The 18,298-nt window shown below is 36.1% G+C and overlaps 2 protein-coding genes and 1 long non-coding RNA gene across 3 annotated transcripts; 1 reads left to right on the top strand and 2 right to left on the bottom strand.

Moving 5' to 3' along the window:
- Positions 1-958: 958 nt before the first annotated feature.
- LOC127379612 (uncharacterized) lies at positions 959-3,697 on the bottom strand. The gene is made up of 3 exons (XR_007888346.1): positions 3,565-3,697; positions 3,190-3,261; positions 959-2,724 (listed from the first exon to the last, which is right to left on the bottom strand). It is a non-coding gene; the product is annotated as an uncharacterized LOC127379612 (long non-coding RNA).
- A 2,782-nt stretch (positions 3,698-6,479) lies between these two features.
- LOC127379584 (butyrophilin subfamily 3 member A2-like) lies at positions 6,480-10,339 on the top strand. Its single transcript, XM_051429387.1, has 5 exons — positions 6,480-7,421; positions 7,684-8,025; positions 8,209-8,496; positions 8,602-8,721; positions 8,976-10,339. Exons 1-5 carry the CDS (start codon positions 7,313-7,315, stop codon positions 9,437-9,439), a joined length of 1,323 nt encoding a protein of 440 aa, XP_051285347.1. The 5' UTR covers positions 6,480-7,312; the 3' UTR covers positions 9,440-10,339.
- Positions 10,340-11,452: 1,113 nt separating this feature from the next.
- LOC127379590 (uncharacterized) lies at positions 11,453-16,972 on the bottom strand. The gene is made up of 9 exons (XM_051429402.1): positions 16,915-16,972; positions 16,750-16,812; positions 16,229-16,498; positions 15,573-15,980; positions 14,909-14,971; positions 14,512-14,586; positions 14,272-14,346; positions 13,652-13,715; positions 11,453-13,390 (listed from the first exon to the last, which is right to left on the bottom strand). The coding sequence occupies exons 1-9, from the start codon at positions 16,943-16,945 to the stop codon at positions 13,372-13,374; spliced, it is 1,068 nt and encodes a 355-aa protein (XP_051285362.1). The 5' UTR covers positions 16,946-16,972; the 3' UTR covers positions 11,453-13,371.
- Between the last annotated feature and the right edge of the window lie 1,326 nt (positions 16,973-18,298).

Below are 18,298 nucleotides of genomic sequence, written 5' to 3'. Positions count from 1 at the left end.
AATGATCAGAGACACTTTATTTCAGTCTAATGACTATGATGTTTAGAATGTTTACTCTGCTCACTGTCAACCACCGGACGGCTGCTGTGGATTCTGACATACTATTAAGCCAGCTGCTATTCAATTTGTAATGCCTCTAACATTTACAGTAATGCTGCTAGACTTCTTGCACAAATACTATGTACTAATACTACACTATTTTACTGTGTAGTTTATAAGTAATAATGATAATAATAATTAACTATTATTCCATCTGAAAGGCACACAGTTCTATTGTCCTAATGAGTGTTTGCACTTAATAACAGAATCTGATTGGTCTGAACCACTGATTCTAGTACATAGGATGGGTGAAATGCACAACTTTGACTCTGCATTGTACTATGTGTATGATTGTATATGTTAAATTCAAATTATGGCACCAGGTAAAATGTGAAAATCAATTTGATTGAATTAAACGAAATTGACATCAAATATGATGGTTGAATGTGTTCTTGAATAAGTGATTTGTTATTTCATTAATACTGACCCACATGTGAAATGTCCCTATGTGCTGTTGGAGGAAAATACTGTGGATGCAGCAATTGACGGGGTCCAAGCAAACTGTGAACATCTGTTTGTATGTTTTATTTAATTTTAATTGACAAGAAGCACTTGAAAACACATAACATGCACATACAAGAATGGCTGCATTGGTAGAAAGTAGGAATTGAACGGCTGGGAATTTGAATCCTGGACTTTTGTAAACTTAGAAAGGGGTTAAAACTGGGCAGACACGGTATTTACAGACACTTTCTCACAAGCTGAGGCAATGATATATGTGCAAAACAACAGTCGGATTGTTGGTGAGATGCAGCACAATCCACTTTCTAAACACAAAAAGAAATGAAATTTCAATTAAATATATATATATATATATATATATATATATATAATTATACATATGGGTATGTGAGTAGAATAGAAAATGTCCCACGCTGATGACGACATACTATCTGTACCTCGTGTGGGTGGGTTGACAAAGTTTTGATCATAGATGTAGTTTCCATTTTTGACCACAGGTGGGCGGTATCACCATTCAAAACATCTGTGATTCCACCATCTTATTTCAAATCAGAAACCTCACCACTAATACAGCATCATCAGAGTCAATGTAGTATGGGTATTGATTGTATTCTGCTGTAATAATGAATTTAACATTATGATATCAGAATACAAAGGATATTACATCAAAATACAGGAAAAAAATATGATAATGAACAGATGCCACTGATGAAAATAATAATAAATTGCACATTCTTTTTCTGTCAAATCAACAATAATATTATTAATAACGGTAAACTAAGATAATAAAAATGTATTATAAATGTGCGTGTAAGCTCTGTGTGTCTGCTTGAGGTCAAACTGCTGTTAACAGCATCACCTTAGTTGCTGACCAGTGAGTATACTTAGACAGCTGTTCTTAGAAACTGCATCTTCAGACGTGTGAACAGATCAGATAGAACAATGTGGTTTAACTGTTCCACTCTTTTAACCGGCTCACCTTTTAAAATACACACTGATGACGTGACTGAGACAGAGACCCCAGACTGAGAACCACCCGATGAGTTTTAAATAAGCAGCTTGACTACCATATGTTGTTGAACTGAAAATCCAGGTCACCTGCGATTACATCCACCTGTTTTTATTTAAATTCACACATTAAAATGACCAGAATAAGTGTAACCAGCTGTTCATCTGCATGCCTCAACTTCTTATATGCACATAACAGTAGTGGATGGAAATACACATTCATTTGCTTTTGTTCTTTTTGCAGATTTTTTAGCAATTCAGTTATTTTAATGATTTTGCCATCTTCTCATCTCTTAACCTCACCAAAGAAATAGAAAAGACAGGCTAAGTTAAATGTGTGGTAGTTCCTGTAATGTCTTAACAAAGTTCAGGTGACAGTGCCGCTAAACCGTGGAGCTCAGTGCCTCTGGATATTAGAGTGGCAAGTTATCTCTGCATTAAAAAACAAACAGAAAAAGTAATTAAAGAGAAAAGATCTTTTTAATCGGGCTTTTAATTTGGAGTAATTCTATAAACTTAGACTTTTAAGTTTGAATCATTATTATTATTATTATTATTATTATTATTATTATTATTATTATTATTATCAATAACCCTGGTTACCTTGCATAATTGCATTTATTGTTGCTTTTTGTAAGCACTCTGGGCTTCATGTTTATATGGAAGGTGCTATATAAATAAAGTTGAGTTGAGTTGTACAATCATCTGTGGCTGTACAGAGAAGAACTTCATTCTTTGACCTGGAGGAACTGACACTAAAATCTGACATTTATTTATTATTAGGGAAACATTTTCTGCTATCAAACTGTCTTGATGGGATTTCCTGTCATCTGTATTTGAGAAACACGGGACAAAACAATGACATGGACTCACGTTACAGCATGTCTTTGCTCTTATGCACTGCTGACATTTACTGATACTGTATGTGGCTTTATAAATCATGAAACTAAAAAAAAAATAATAATTTACATCTTGACTCATTTCATTAAAAATACTGCATCTCTTTAAAGTGATGCAAAATAACATGTTTAGATTAAAACTTTTTTATAACAATATGAAAAGATACAAACACACTCGGTCACAGTAACATCACCGTGGCTGCTTCTTTCCTTCAGTCCGATGTCTCTGCTCTCAGTGGTCTATAAGACACATTTCCTGCAAGGATTTACAAATAAAAAAAACATAAACTGCAAAAGATGTTCATGTTAATAAGTTATTTGACCTCTTACCTTTATTAATATTTAGTTTTACTCACACAATATAATCAATAATTTACTCATAGACTAATTCGTATACATAACATAACATCCAGGAAGCTAAGCTGACAAAGCATGTGTCTTTATAAGGCTTCTCAATGTATGTAACCTGTTCAGACCTCATAAAATAAAATAAAAAAAAAAAAAATAAAAAAAATAAATCAGCTGTATCAGGTAAACCTAAAAGTAGCTGTGTTCAACTTGTTTAGACCTCCAAACAGACGCTGATGGCGTGTCTAAAGCAAATTTTTCCTACTGTACTGGACTCTGCTGTGCTTCCAGTCTTGCAAGTTACTCCTTCATTGCTGCAGCAATGCCATTGATACAGTGATTAAAACAGAGGCTATATCAGCCATAGCCTTACCTGCAGTATAGTAGACTGAAGAATAGACTTCTGGTAGAAATGTCTTGATTCTTGCTTTGGACAGTTCTGATTCTGTTTTGGAAACAAAGAAAATTATATCTTGCTGAGAATTGTTCATTTACCTGAAAAATAAAATGTCAACTGAATATGTCAGTAGAAGTCTTTGGGGTCCCTCATTGCAGTCGGTTGGTACTGTAGCTATGAACGAACATCACTTATTAGAACTCGCACTGCAATCTCTCTGTAGGTCATGTTAAGTTCAGTCAGGTTTTCTTCATTATAAACTATGGAAATGTTGACTTTGTTGGATCTTTGTATATTGTTCAAACCTCAGTTAAACCAGGTTTAACCTCAGATACCTTAGAATACAGTTACCTTTGGCGGTGCTTCCTTCAGTTTTGTCCTCTGTGCCTTTGTGTTTCCTGCAGTGGATTACCCCCAACACCAACAGCAGCAGGGGCAGCAGTAAAAGCAGGATGAGGAGATTAAGGGAGTGACTATGAGTTCCCCATTGTCTTCATGAGGTTCTTCATGAGGTTCTGAAAAGACTAAAGAAGTACAGACTTACAAATCAGTAACAAAATACACGCAGATTTTGCAAAAAACAATTCAGGGACCTAGCTCAGTTTTGAAACTCTGTTATGTCTGACCTCTGACAAGCAGTCGGCTCTCTGGTGATTGTCCAGCTCCAACGATGTTACACTTGTAGAGTCCTTCGTCTGATGTAGAAACATTGTAGAGGGTCATGCTTCCTTTATAGCCAGTCTTGATGCGGAGGCCATCTTTATGGAAATCAGCTAAGAGGTCAGAGGAACTTTTCTTCTTCTGACAGTGCAGAGTCACATTGTCTCCCTCCTCCACAGGCAGGACAGGGCTCTCCAAGATTACTGAACCAGCTCAACAATGATAAGAAATATTATACTGTAAGCATTTATGTTATCTATTATTTCATGGAGACTTGAGACTTGAGGCTTGACAAAGCCTGTAGCTGTGGGTCGGCCATGTTGAGTTTATTGTTCAGATTCCTAAACTTGCTCAACTGTACTTTTGAAATGTGTAATATCTGTTTATTTATGATTTTTTGAATCCTAACATATACTGGAATATGCATAGATTGAGTTACCAGCTAAACATACCAGTGACGGTGATGTTGACAGCATTGCTCTTCAGTCCATCTCCATCTTCACACCAGTATTCTCCACTGTCTGATGAAAATGCAGGTTTAATGGTCCCAGATCCTGCTGATGTCACCCAATTAGAAAAGTTTGTTGGGATAATGTCCTGGAGTGTCCTCATCACTCTCCATTCAGCTGAGTCATCAAACTCACAGTTCAAAGTGATAGACTCATATTCAAAAAACTGCAGTCTGTTTGGAAGAATATGAGGAAAAGCTGCACCTGAGACACAGAATGTAAGAGGTCAACTCTGATGGTTCTGAAACATAATTAAATGGAAATAAAACATACGATTTGACATCCGTCCTTGACATTAACATAGACATGTACAAAATTCTACATGTACACTATTAGAAAATACATATGACCTGCAACTCCTTCTGTTTCAAACATGATTAATCTCTAGTGAGAGACAGAAGTTAAGCAACTGAGCTTAAATTGAGTTTAAATAGAGCCTGCTTGATTTAGAGTAGCAGTTCTACAGCTTTATCAGGGTTTAGCGGTGCAGCAGTGCAGCAGCAGATTCAGTGCTCCATCTGTGTCTACACAGGACATGTTAAGGCACAGTACTGAATGTAGCCAACAGTGTTTTGGCAGCACTTAGAGCCTAAAGTGCACATACTCGTGCATGAAAAAAAAAACCCTTGACGCTTCAACGTTTCAGGTCGTGTTTACTTGCTAACGTCTGAGTAAAACATGAACAGCCGTATGATCATAATATGTGCATATCTGTTCTATAGACACGCATTAGACCTGAAAATTTGTCATATACATTTCTTTAATGTTTCCTGCTCTGTAAATGAGAGTAGCCAGTCTGGTGCTATTAAATCAGTTTGTTTTAATTTTGCATTATTAATAATGTCCTTGATAGAAATATGTAGATATTTATTTTAAGAATAAAGCCCTGCAGCTTACCATCTTTTTGAGCACAATGAACTTGTGCAACCTGCCCCATCAACACATTCATCACTGGAGAGACGAAGGAAGACAGCAGTGCATCTGATGAGTTTACATGAATTCATTGCTGTTGCAAAACTATACATTTTGCTGTTGTGTTAATTTATCTGACAGTCTCAGCCAAATTACAAAGTATCTCCATGTTCTAACTTTACAATAACCTTTCAATGCAAATCACAAATGTATGTTAAGTTAGTAAATGTATTAAGACATCAATGAAACATTTTAAACAGAGTAAAGGTAACACTTAGTCTTGTTTCTATCACTGCCAGAATGTCTGTTCTGTTGCTAAGAAAAGAAAACATAATGCTTAAATAGCTGCCAAATTCAGATGTATGTATTTATGTGTTATTAAAGTCAGTCAGTACTCACACAGTCTGATGCAGAGAGCTGTGACCTCCATGTTTTCTTGCTGCTGACTGTCTGAACATCAGACTGAAATACAAAGCGAAATGTAGATGAGAACGTCCTCTTCCTGTGGAGCTTTTTTTTTTTTTTGCTTGATGCGATGTCAGGTTCGGGTAATTTCTACAAACGTGACGCAGACAGACAGAAATATAGGTGTGAAGCCAAAAAAGAAACACGGCCTTTCAGTGCACAGTTAAGTATAGCCTCACAGACCTGCTAGAGTAGACTCTTATTCTGGTTGCAACGCTGAAGTTAGCGGGAGTTGTGTGAACTTGGAGGTCTGTGGGTTGTTCAAAGTAACATAGCACATTTCTTTTATAGACAGACATCTCAAAACCAGGCCAAATAAAACCAAACTTGCGTGACTAGATGGAACAAGAGGTTAGTGAAATATTTTCTTCCTCTAACCTTTATGCAGTTTGTGTCATATTGACACATAGTTACTTACATTTATACCTGGGAGCTGCCTAGTTCTACTGGCCACTGAGCCACCCCACTGGAGCAGTTTAGAGCCTTTCTTAATTTTCAAATGGATAACATTTCTGTTAAACATTAGACAGACAGGAAATCTTGACGTGAACACACCTTATCTCATTACGTTTGGCCTGGGTCAAAGTACTTTAATGGAGGATTTTGACTGTGTCGCTTTGGTGAGCTTCTCCTTGAGGCACACAACAGGTAGGTTCAGTTCGAATCTTAATTTCTAACATTACTGTAGCTCCCACTAACTTCTCTATTTAAGGATAATGTTCATGTACAGTATGACAGTAAATTAATGTTTAAGTATGCAGCTATTTGATGCTTTACCAGCTTTACCGCTGCTTAGAGAGTAGGCTTGCATTTCACAGTTGCCAATTTAGGGGAGAGACACTCACACATATATTTGCACTAGATGACACAAGATGGACACCTGAGGAATGGAAGACACCCGTTTGGCTATACATGCATATGGGGAAGTACCAGAAGTAAATAAGTCTCCATTACTGCGGTGGTGTTTCCCTACAGTATGTTTGAATGCAAGGTGTCCTAGGAAGTATATTAGTATATAAGTATATTTTATACATATATTTTATATTATTTACTGTTACAAGTAAAGTGTGATGTTTTGTTTAGCCTCTGCCCTATTCTGTGTGGAAATCATGAAGAACCTGTACAGTTATCAGCAGATCTAACAGTAGTAGCGGACTTAAGCTTTGTAAAAAATCTGAATGTGAAACACACAGGCCGTTACTTCATGAGTGCCTCTGTATGTAATGTAATGTATTTTCTTCTTGTTCTAAAAGACAAGCTAGAGACTTGTCAATGAAATGTCTTTCAGTGAAATAAAGACAAGTCTCTTACTCTGAAATATAATTCCTTACTTGTTTTAAACTTGAACAAGTGTGTGTGTGTATATGCTGTTGAATATTGGAGGCCCGAGTATCAAACCCCTGCACCTGCTTGTATTTATGTCTTAAAAACATAGCTCCAGACAATCTGTCCCAATTTACCACTTTTTTAGTTTGTCTTTAGGAATAACTGTTTTGTAGCTGGTTTATTTGAATTTTATTTGTCATTTATTTGTTTTAATTTTACAGAACTGCATGATGCTTTACTTGAAGAAGAGGCTGTCTAAATCTGGGCTCACTCCTTTCAGTGTTTTGATTTTTTATCACATTGCTGTTCTACTTCTCCTAACACACTGCTGTGGAGGTAACTCACACACAGACACAACAGAAACAACATGGTGTGAGTCGAGTGTGGCAAGATACTGAAACTGGTACATGCTTATTGTATGGTGTTACTGAGGAAGGTTGATCTGCATCAGATTGTCTGGTCTCATATTCTGATTGACACCAATAAGGTAAAGCACATGCGAATGTAAACAGTTAGCAGACGCAAAAAGCCCCTCATTGAAGTGAATATTCAACATTACAGATATGAAAATGTCTGACTGCAGGATGTTTATTTCCAGGTCAGTTTCAGGTAGTTGGTCCATTACAGCCAGTAATTGTAAAGCTTGGTGAAGACGTTATTTTGCCATGCCATCTGAAGCCGGCTGAAGATGCTGCTGGTATGACGTTTGAGTGGGCGAGACCTGACCTGAACCCCAGATTTGTTCATGTGTGGCATGAACGTCAAGACCTTCATGTTAACCAGCATCCGTCCTACAAAGGAAGAACATCAGTGTCCATCAACGGACTGAAGCAGGGAGACATTTCACTGGCACTCTCCAAAGTCAAAATCTCTGATAATGGAATATACAGATGTTACTTTCCAGATGTGGAAAAAGCCTCTACTGTTCATCTTATTATTGGTGAGCATGCATATTTCCTTTTAATTATTGTGCCCATTACTTACAGTGAAGAGTCTTATTGGCCATAACTACTGTAAATTTCATATTCTTACAATTAAAGCTGCTTACACTCATCAGTAAAAAGTCCACCTTAAACTACTGTTGTTAGCTGTACTGTTACTGATGTCTTACTCTGCTCATCAGGGACTGCTTCCTTTCCGGCCATCGGTTTAGCAGGGATTGACAGATCCTCCAGTGGAGTAGTTTTACAGTGTGAGTCTAAAGGCTGGTATCCAGAGCCTGAGGTGGTCTGGCTGGACGGTGAGGGAAACCTCCTCTCTGCTGGACCTACAGAGACAGTCAGAGGTCCTGATGACCTCTATACTGTCAGCAGCAGAGTGACTGTGGAGAAGAGACACAGCAACAGCTTCACCTGTAGAGTCCAACAGAAGAAGACCAACCAGACCAAAGAGACACACATTGATGTTCCAGGTAGAAATATTTTCTAAATGTTTGATGTGATCACTGTTTCAACTTCAAACTGCTGGTTTGTAATTTTATTTAAATAAAGTTGACATTTTTTGTTTATTATTTCAGATGATTTCTTCGTGGCCCCGGCCAGTTCTGCTGCTTGTATCAGCATCAGTTTGGTTGCTTGCTTCACATGTGTTCTTGCAGTTGTCTTTGCTGTATGGAAATGGAGGCAAAACAAAACCAGTAAGTCATAAATTAAGTAATTTTAACTTCTGTCCAAGATAATATCTCTCTAGTGACTGAATTCCTTTGCAGAGTTTAAATGGTTTTGAATGAATAGTTTTTTAATTGTAATTGGACCATACAAGTCAAGTAATTAGTGCTTTAGTTTCATTGTCACATTTCACTTCATCTGTCCTGTTCAATAACACTCATGCATAACCAGCACTGCATTAAACAAATAGAAAATGTAACTGTTTCCCTCTGTTTGCTAACAGAAACCTGTATGACTGCACTAAGAGAAAAGGAGCAGCTTATGGCAGAGAGTAAGAAAGTAAAGGACACTGAGAAGAAAATGAAAGAAGAATTAAGGAGGAAAGAGGAACAACATAAAGACATGGTTGCTACACTGATGACACAGAAGAAGGAACTGGAGAAACAGAGAGATCGACTGAAGGAGCAAAAGGTGAAGGTAGAGGAACAGGTGGAGGAAAACGAGAAGAAACTTCAGTCAATGGAGAAAGATACAGAGAAGGATGAAAATAAAAGACTCACCAGTGCACCAGCATACCGAAATCTGAAAGAATTAACTATTAAATACAAATGGGAGCTGAATGGCTCACTGAAGGTATTTGAGGAACTGTTACTGGACACAGAGAAACTATTAGAGAAGACAGAGAGTGTGATTGGTAGAACAACGGAAAATAAGAAGGAAGCAGAGAACCACATGGATGAACACTAATGTGAAGCTGAAGGAGGTAGCATCACACTGAATTCTCAGGTTTAAGATGTCTATATATATAAACAAGAATAAACACAAAGCAACAAGACTGACATAAATCAACTAATAATTATTCTATTATTTAGTAAAAGCAGTCACCTGCTTTCAGTTTCTTATTTTGAATTTTTTACCTTTTTTAACTTGTCTATTCTGAAATTACTCTACCATATTATAGCAATAAAATGTCCCATAATCCCTCATTGTATCACAGCAGTACAGATTAACAGTGCCCTCTGGAGTTTTCCTGCAAACAAACAACATTCAGTGTTACACTTTTGTGCTTAAACAAACATGTTGAACTTTATTATATATTTACTTTATCAATGTTACTAGCATATGATGCTATTCTTCCTTGGTTTAGATCGATATGAGAACTAAAATGGAGAAAAAAGGTTGTGGCAGTACACATAGTAGAGCATAAGCGCACAATTTTCACTTGGGGAACTTCAGTTTCCTGTTTTGCATATAATAAAATAACCTTTACATATATATATATACATAACTACATACATAACTATGAATATTGGAACAGAAACAGACGCACGTTCAGCACTGCTTTTTCTACATCAGTCTTTCCAGCTGTGTTTTTCCATGTGATTAACTAATCGGGGGTTAATCCCCTCTTCTCTTCCCCTTTCATTATAGAAAAGGCCACAGACTACATGTACCAGAGCAAAAGCAATACCTTATTGGTCATAGATTCTTTATTTCTGGGATTTTATATTTTGCCTTGTTGCTTTTTGGAATGTTTCCGACCATGTAAGGCATTGTGTAACTTTGTATTGAGAAGTGCTGTATATATATTATTATTATTAAAACATATCTTATATATAAATTAAGGTCAATGCTATCATTGTTGAAGGAAGCTGACTATAAAGGCTGTCATACTATGTCAACCCCTGTATAATATACTGCATAAGGCATGCCAATAACATTAAAACATTAGAGGGCAGCACTGATGTTACGACCTCAGTTGTGAGGTCCAGGGGAAGAGAGGCGCAAAAATGAATAATTAACTGGGTGTTAAAGAAAGAGAGAAAACTGAATTTTTTGTACTGGCAAACTGTTTATTTAAACGTAAATAGTTCAATATTAACATAAAACAACTTCCTGAAAAAAGAAAGGAAGTGACAACCATTTAAAGTAAACAAACCAACCACTGGTCTAACAAATACATATAAATAATGCTTTCCCTCCACTGAGGGAGTACTGAGACAATAGTACACACACAAACGACACACAGCTCTGCTTCACAACCGTCTGAGCTTCTCGTCCCAGGCCTCCTCTGCTTTTAAGGCAATCGGCATGACTGTTAAAACTACTGCAGGTGTACCCGACCAGTCAGAGGGGAGGGCGGTACCTGGAACAGGACACAGGACAGAGCAGAGGCAAAACACACTATACACATAACAACTGAACTATCAATAATCCTTCATTTAACGTCTTGGAAGTGTGTATTCAGACACACAATGTAACAATTTTAATTTTTTTTTTTAAAAAATTTTTTAAAATTAATTTAAAAATTTTTTTTTAAAAAAAAAAAAAAAAAGTTTTTTTTTAATAATTATAATATTTATTTTAATTTATTTTTATTTTTATAAAATAAATTTTTTTTTTTTTTTTTTTTTTTTTTTTTGGGTGTTTTTTAAAAAATATATTTTTTTTTTTTTAATTTATTTTTTTTTTTATTATAATTTTATTAAAAAAAATTTTTTTTAATTGTTTTTTTTTTTTTTTTAATGGAATTTTTTTTTTTTTTTTTAAATTTTTTTTTTTTTTATAAAAAATTTTTTTTTTACCTTTAAAAAAAAAAATAAAAATTTAATTTTTTAAAAAAAATTTTTTATTTTTTTTTTAAATGTTTTTTAATAAATAAATTTTTTTTTTTTAAATTATGGGGGTGGGGGGAGGGAAAGTTTTTTTTTTGAAAAAAAGGAAAAAATTATGAAAAGAAAAAAATTTTGAAACACAAAATCCAAACAAAGTAATATTTTATTTCAAAACTTCATTTAAAACAATATCAGGGAATTCCCAAAACCTTAAAAAAAATAAACACCTTTATTTAAAACTGTAATAATGAGAGTGATTAATCCATGTATGGCTTTAGTGCAGTAATACTCTCCATGACCTGTAAACAAACCATAATGTGTAAAATCTGTGTTCCTACTTTAAACTGTTTTATATGCCTTTAGTGACAGGCTGTAATAATCCAGTGAACAGACAGTATTCTTGTTTACATCAGATAAACAAATTATTGAGCACAGTATTAATACATTTAACATTATAAGTAAAGCCCAAAATGTTCACAGGCAGTTTGAAACTGTCAACTTAATGTTTTTTAGTGTAATGTAAACCCTGCCTATAATCATCAGTGTAAATCTTTAACCTGGCAAATTCTGGTCAGAGTGAGGGCTTCTAATGAACTGAGCTGCTGTGACGGGGCCCCAGAGGTAGTGTCAGCGAGGAACCATGTGAAGGATGTCAGTGGTTTGATATGATAATGGAAACGTATTGTCAGTGTGTCTCTTTCAAGCCAAACCGCTGTTAACTGAATCGTGTGGTTGTCGACCACAGTGAGCGTATTTAAAAGCAGCAGCGTTTTCAGACGTGTGAACAGAGCAGGCAGAACATTGTGGTTTAACTGTTCCACTCTAATAAGCTGCTCGCTCTTAAAAATAGACACTGAGGACGTGACCAAGCCGAAGACCCCAGATACAGACTGAGGAGGACGATGAACCACATGACCATTTTCAAATACTGGAAACAGCTTGACTACTTCAAATTGTTCCATCAATGCACAGTTCAATTTGCACATAAAAACGTTGTAGAAGTAAAAAAAAATATCCAAATCCAAATATTTTGGAGTAATGCTTAAACTTGGCTCAGGTGGAAAAGGTTGGTACAAATTTTCTACATTTACATGTGAACTAGGCTTGTGATTATGAATGTTTACAGCCTTCTTAATTGTACAGAAACTGCTGTTGATTATAGTATGTAAAAGGCTCTGTCATTATGAATGTATATAGAGTCTAAATGACGCAGTGAAATGTACAAGATCTGCAAACAGCTTAGTTCATTTTCTGGTTTCTGTTCCTAAGGCAATACAAGTACAAACATGTTTGCATTCAGTGAGTGGGTCTGGTACTGAATAGAATAATCTATAAACTATGAACTTAAACATAAACTAAAAATGATTTTACAACATCAACAGAGCTTTATAGAAAATACAACAGTATTTATGACTTAGAGTGAAGAATATTTGCCGAAATGTTCGTTAAAAGAAAAATCAATCCTCTGTAGGTGTAGACATGTCTCTGTGCTTCCTCTTGCCCAGTGGATGTATCCTCATTCGGCTGCTTTAGAAAGAAGATCTCATTCTTTGACCACAAGGAACTGACACTAAAACCCAACTGTACGTGTTGACTTTTAAGAGAAGTGAAACATTTCCTGCATTAGGTGTCTAAGGAACACATTGTATCAAAAGCCAAGTCTGGTTTTAACTTCATGATTTTACTTTATGATTATTATTGTTTGTTTGAAAAAAAGTTACATAAAAGTCACATGAAAGACATTTATCTCATTGAGAGGAACAATAATGGAGTGGCAGGTTATGTACTGTCACTGTTAAGTCCCACCACTGCACATAAACACTGGTTAATACTTAATATCAGTGAATGCATGTGAATGTGAGTTACCTCACTAGTACTCAACCAAACCTGTGCTTTTCAACGGATGTCAAACATTAACAAAATACGACTTTTGTACATTTTTACATAATATCTTTAAACAGTTTTTACAAATTTACATTATTAAAGATTATTTATATATAAAAAAGTTCCCTTGCTAACTAAAATACAAAAGTAGAGGTTTGAACAGACCATCTCCTCAGTCCTTCAGTCAGTTGCAAGTGGCCTGTAAAACACAGAAGATGTTCAAGAAGGAAAATAGCATGCATGCACTTTTGTTTGGACCTAATGTTGTTAGGTTTGTCAGAAAGGGTACAGGACGAAGAGTCTACAGCTGCGCTAGAGGCTCTGTTAGGCTGCATGCACGGCCGGTAAGGGCAGTGAGTTCCCAGTGACAAGTTTAGACAGTGACAGTGACAGTGACTTAGTTTAGCATGTTAGCATGTTAAAATTAATTTGTAATATTAGAGGAAAGTCTCAGACTTACCTATAGTTGATACAAGCGTAGGTGACAGACTCATCTGGTAAATGTGGCTTGGTACCACCCGGCTCTGTTTAGGAAACAAATAAACTGATCTCTCTAATCCACAATATTCAAAAATATGTATTATTTATTTTATATTATATATATATGTGTTGAGCATTTAATTTTCCATACTATAATTTTTTCTATGTAGCATTTGTGTGATTTGATACACCTTAGGTTGGGAAGAACAAAGAAAAAGATGAAATGTGAGAGAAAAACTAAATGATGCAAAAGTGAATCATTAGACAGTTCAACATTTCAAACTGTTCTATATGGTCATGTTAAATGTTTTTTTTTTTTTACTTTCCATCTCATATTGACCTCACAACAACCTTTACTGAGACGCCCTTTGTTTCAGTCTGTGGTTACCTCGCGTGGTTTCTAACCACACGAAGACAAAATTATTACCAGCACCTACAAGACAGAGGAGTGTATCACCCCTTCACACTGTTGGTAAAAGAAGGTTGCTGGTAAATGTTGCCTTTTCTATATATAAGACAAAACATGTTGCACTGCAGACTTCTTCTGCAAGGAAGTAACAGCAGTTAACAGTGAAGTAGAGGTAATATAATAGAAACTACCTTTCTTCTTCTTTTGCTTTGTAACAACAGCATATGTCACGTTGTCTTGATCAACTGCATTGTCTCCAGCTGACACTAAATAAAAAAATAAAAATCAGACAGTTGTTTACATTGTTCATTGTCGAGCTGTCTTAATAAAGGGGTTAAATGTGTGCACACGCAGCTATAGCATTATATATGACTACAAATATTACTTAAAACCACATTTCTAATTGGAAGTAGAAACATTTAATGATGTACCTTTCTTCTTCCTTTGTTTTTTGACAACTGCATATGTTGCAGGGGGTGGATCAACGTCATTTTCCTCTCCTGAGACTGAAACATAAAAAAAAAAGAAACAGACATCTGCTGTCATGCTGTATTTTATCAGAAAAAGCATCATAGCAAACAGAGGCAGATTGGTATGCAGTAATTGCACACACACATTGTTTTTTTCCAGAGCTGAGTTCAGTTGGCTGGAGGTAGAGGAAACTCCAGCTATGCATTGCACAGTTTGCCGCATCTTTGAGAGCAAAGCAGATAAAATAAGGGTACTGATCGTGGAAAAGGACGGCTAATCATTAGTCTACGTTCCTAGAATAACTTGCATAATAACATTAATATATCAGTGCAATGGTACGTAGTTGGTGTTACTCACCGGGTTGACCTTCATGTGGCTGTGATCCTGGTGTTTGTTTTCCACATGAACAAAAGACCAATACTGGAGAGAAAGAAAAAATGTCATATCATAAAAAATTGAAAAGAAGAGGAACTTGTGCTGGTGGTTTTAGAAGCAACACTGACGATAATACAGGATGAAGAGCAGAGGAGGTTTGGAAGCACACCACTATAAATTAATTTACTGATGGGTTATTGTCTGAATTCAACCATGTCTCCTAGAAATTACATTCATATAATACTAATTTGCAAACCCGCAAATTTGTTTTGAAGGAAATGTTATGTGGTAATTGTGTTTTCTATTACCGTGAGGAAGTTAATTAACATAGCAACAAGTAAAAGACTAATGATTTCAGTAAAATGTTCATGGGCAACATATTTGGTTTTCCACCAAAATATCCGATGTACTTATACTTTTATGTTATGTTTAGGTACTCAAACACTTGTTTTATTTGTTTTATCTATTAATTACCATTTAAACAAAACAACTATTTTACCTATAATCTAACCATAGACTTCAGTGCACAAACATTGCTTATGGACGTAAGTCAGCCAGAGTTTACATTTTCCACAACGACATGATCAACAGAACACTCAACAAATACTATGTAAATGTAATTTCTATTGTGGCAGCGTTGCTGTACCTCTGTGTTTTCTGCAGAGAAGTAGTCCCACCACCAACAGCACCAGAGCCACCGATAAAACACTGCCTACAATCCATAGCAGGGAGGGAAGATGAAGGGAGGGAAGATGAAGAGAGTCACTGTCAGAAGGACGAGTCTCTTCGTAAGCTGTTTCATTTTGATTTAAAACAGACAGCCAACTCTCTGGTGATTCTCCAGCTCCAGAGATTCTGCACTTGTACAGTCCTTCATCAGACTTGGAAACATTGTGGATAGTCATGTTGTTTTCATACCAGGTCCCTAATTTGACACCATCTTTGTAGAAATCTGCAATGTGTTTTGCTTGAGTTTTCTCTTTCCTGCAGTGCAGAATCACATCATATCCCGCAACCACAGGACGGGTAGGAACGTCCAGGATCACAGAACCATCTGAAAAATGAAAAAATAAATAAAATAAATATATTTATGTTGAACATCATTTATATTTTCGTGGCCCTATTTTAGCTGCAGAATTGGTCTAATTTCCGGTCCAACTGGCCTAATTTCTGACAGTGCAGTTTGAGGGGGTCATGGCTGTTCTGTTGTTGAACTACAGACGTCTTCCAACAAGTTAAGCTAACTGTGTCACTGCATCAAACAAACCTGAAAACTTTTGATTTATTATTTGCTAAACATACCAGTGATGGAGATGTTGAGGACATCACTCTGGTTTCCCTGTGCATCTTCACACCAGTATTCTCCGCTGTGTCTTTTAAAGGTAGGATGAATGGTGCAGGAGGCTGCTGATGAGTTCCAGTTGTAAGACTCTGTTGGAGTTGTTTTGTTGAGCTTCCTCATCACTCTCCATTCACTCAAGCCTCCAAACTCTTCACAACTTATAGTGAGAGTCTCATATTCAAAGAACTGCAGTCTGTCTGGAGAAATCCGAGGAAACGCTGCATCTGAGACTGAAATCAAATTAAAGATGTCCAAATGAAATTCAACAAAAACACAAAAAACAGACAAATACTTCAAAAATGTGTCAATACTTATAAGTTTAAGTTATATACAAACTGTTGATAGTTTTGATGGTCTCTTTTTTTAAACTCATTTGTTGGTAAGGTATACACATTGCAAAGATGATCAAGGATATCACGTGGCCAAACACGAGAGTGTTACAGATTTTATCCTGACAGCTGATTAAAGGAATCTAACTTACCAGCTCTCTGAGCAAAGTAACTGTGGTCAGCATGTGCAACCAGCAAGACAAACACATCCATCACTGCAGAGACAAACAAAGAGGGTTGTTTATTAAATATAATGCATAGATATCTGTCTACTGACTAAAAAGACACATGAATAATAGAATAGTCTGAGTACTCACACAGTCTGATGCAGGGAGCTGTAATGTCCATGCTGTCTCGCTGCTGACTGTCACAGCATCAGACTGAAATACAGGGTAATGTAGAACCTCCTCTTCCTGTTTTAATGATACAGCAGCACGTTCCAAATGCTGATCTATGAATATCTATGTGAGACAGAAGTACTGTGGTGGAAACCTCACTGGTTTAATCCCCAAAGAGACAACATGTGTGAGTGCTAAAGATAAAAGCTAGGTGATCAACCTTTAAAAGTATAAGCAGCAGTTCTCACAGTATAAAAAGGTGGCCCACCATTAGAGCTGTTAGTGTCAACCACTTCCTTTCTCAAAGCCATACATATACATATTATATTAAGCCATAGCATATGAAGCTGAACCACTGGCTGCTTTAAAGGACAGCCCACTTTGTCTATTTTGAAATATTGTTGGTTTTGTAAGTGTTAAATGGCCAAATTATTTTATCTTTTAAAACAAAAACCTGATATCCTCAATCTAAATGAATGAATAAAGAAGCAAATAGATACAGAAATAAATTACAAAACTACATTTGAATGAGAATAATATATTTATATATATAGAGTTGAAACATTTGCAAAAAGACTGCGTGGCTTAATAAAGGTTTTCACAATTCTGAAGGAGTTTCCCAAACTAAATAGCAAACTAAATATATTTCATCATGGCTGATTTAGGGAACGATCACGGTCTGTTTGTTGGTAGGAAATGGGAAATGAAAAGTCGCCTCCTGTATCGAAGGCTTGACACCTTTTTGACCCCTCCATCCACATACATACATACTTCCTCACTAAAATGATATGGAGGCTCTGTAACAATTTCACCCTACTTGTCTTGTTCAAGGACAGTTAGACAGACCACAGTACTATAGATTGTTGAGAGGACTGAGACTGTAATCGTTTGTATATGGAATGATCTCTGTATTTCAGTACACCCAGAATTGATCCTACAGGACTCTGAAAGGGTAATGTTTTCCACAATATCTAAAACTAGTCCTGTTCTGCCCTCGGCAGTCAGTCAGCCACTTTCATCTCTGCCTGCCAAATGGCAAACCTCGTCAGAGCATATTTTTTATTGTCTCAATGGACTTTCCTCCTCATAAAAGACAGGTGTGATAGTGATATAAATTCCACCAGTAGACTGATATTTTATATGACTGTAACTCAACAGAAACTTAAAATCATTGGCTATCAGAAAACTTGAATGAAAGTTTAAATACAATAGAATAGAATCAACTTTATTGTCTAATACAACCACACACAATACAATGTATTGTGACATTTGTCCTCCACATTTAATCAGTCTTATAGGAGTAGTGGGCAGCTGCTGTATACAACTCCAGATCTAAGCTGGTGTCTTGGTCAAGGGAAGTTAA

This window comes from Dicentrarchus labrax, unplaced genomic scaffold (assembly GCF_905237075.1).
Source record: "Dicentrarchus labrax unplaced genomic scaffold, dlabrax2021, whole genome shotgun sequence".
In the NCBI taxonomy this organism is placed as follows: domain Eukaryota; kingdom Metazoa; phylum Chordata; class Actinopteri; family Moronidae; genus Dicentrarchus; species Dicentrarchus labrax.
This window is presented reverse-complemented; position numbering and strand designations above follow the sequence as displayed.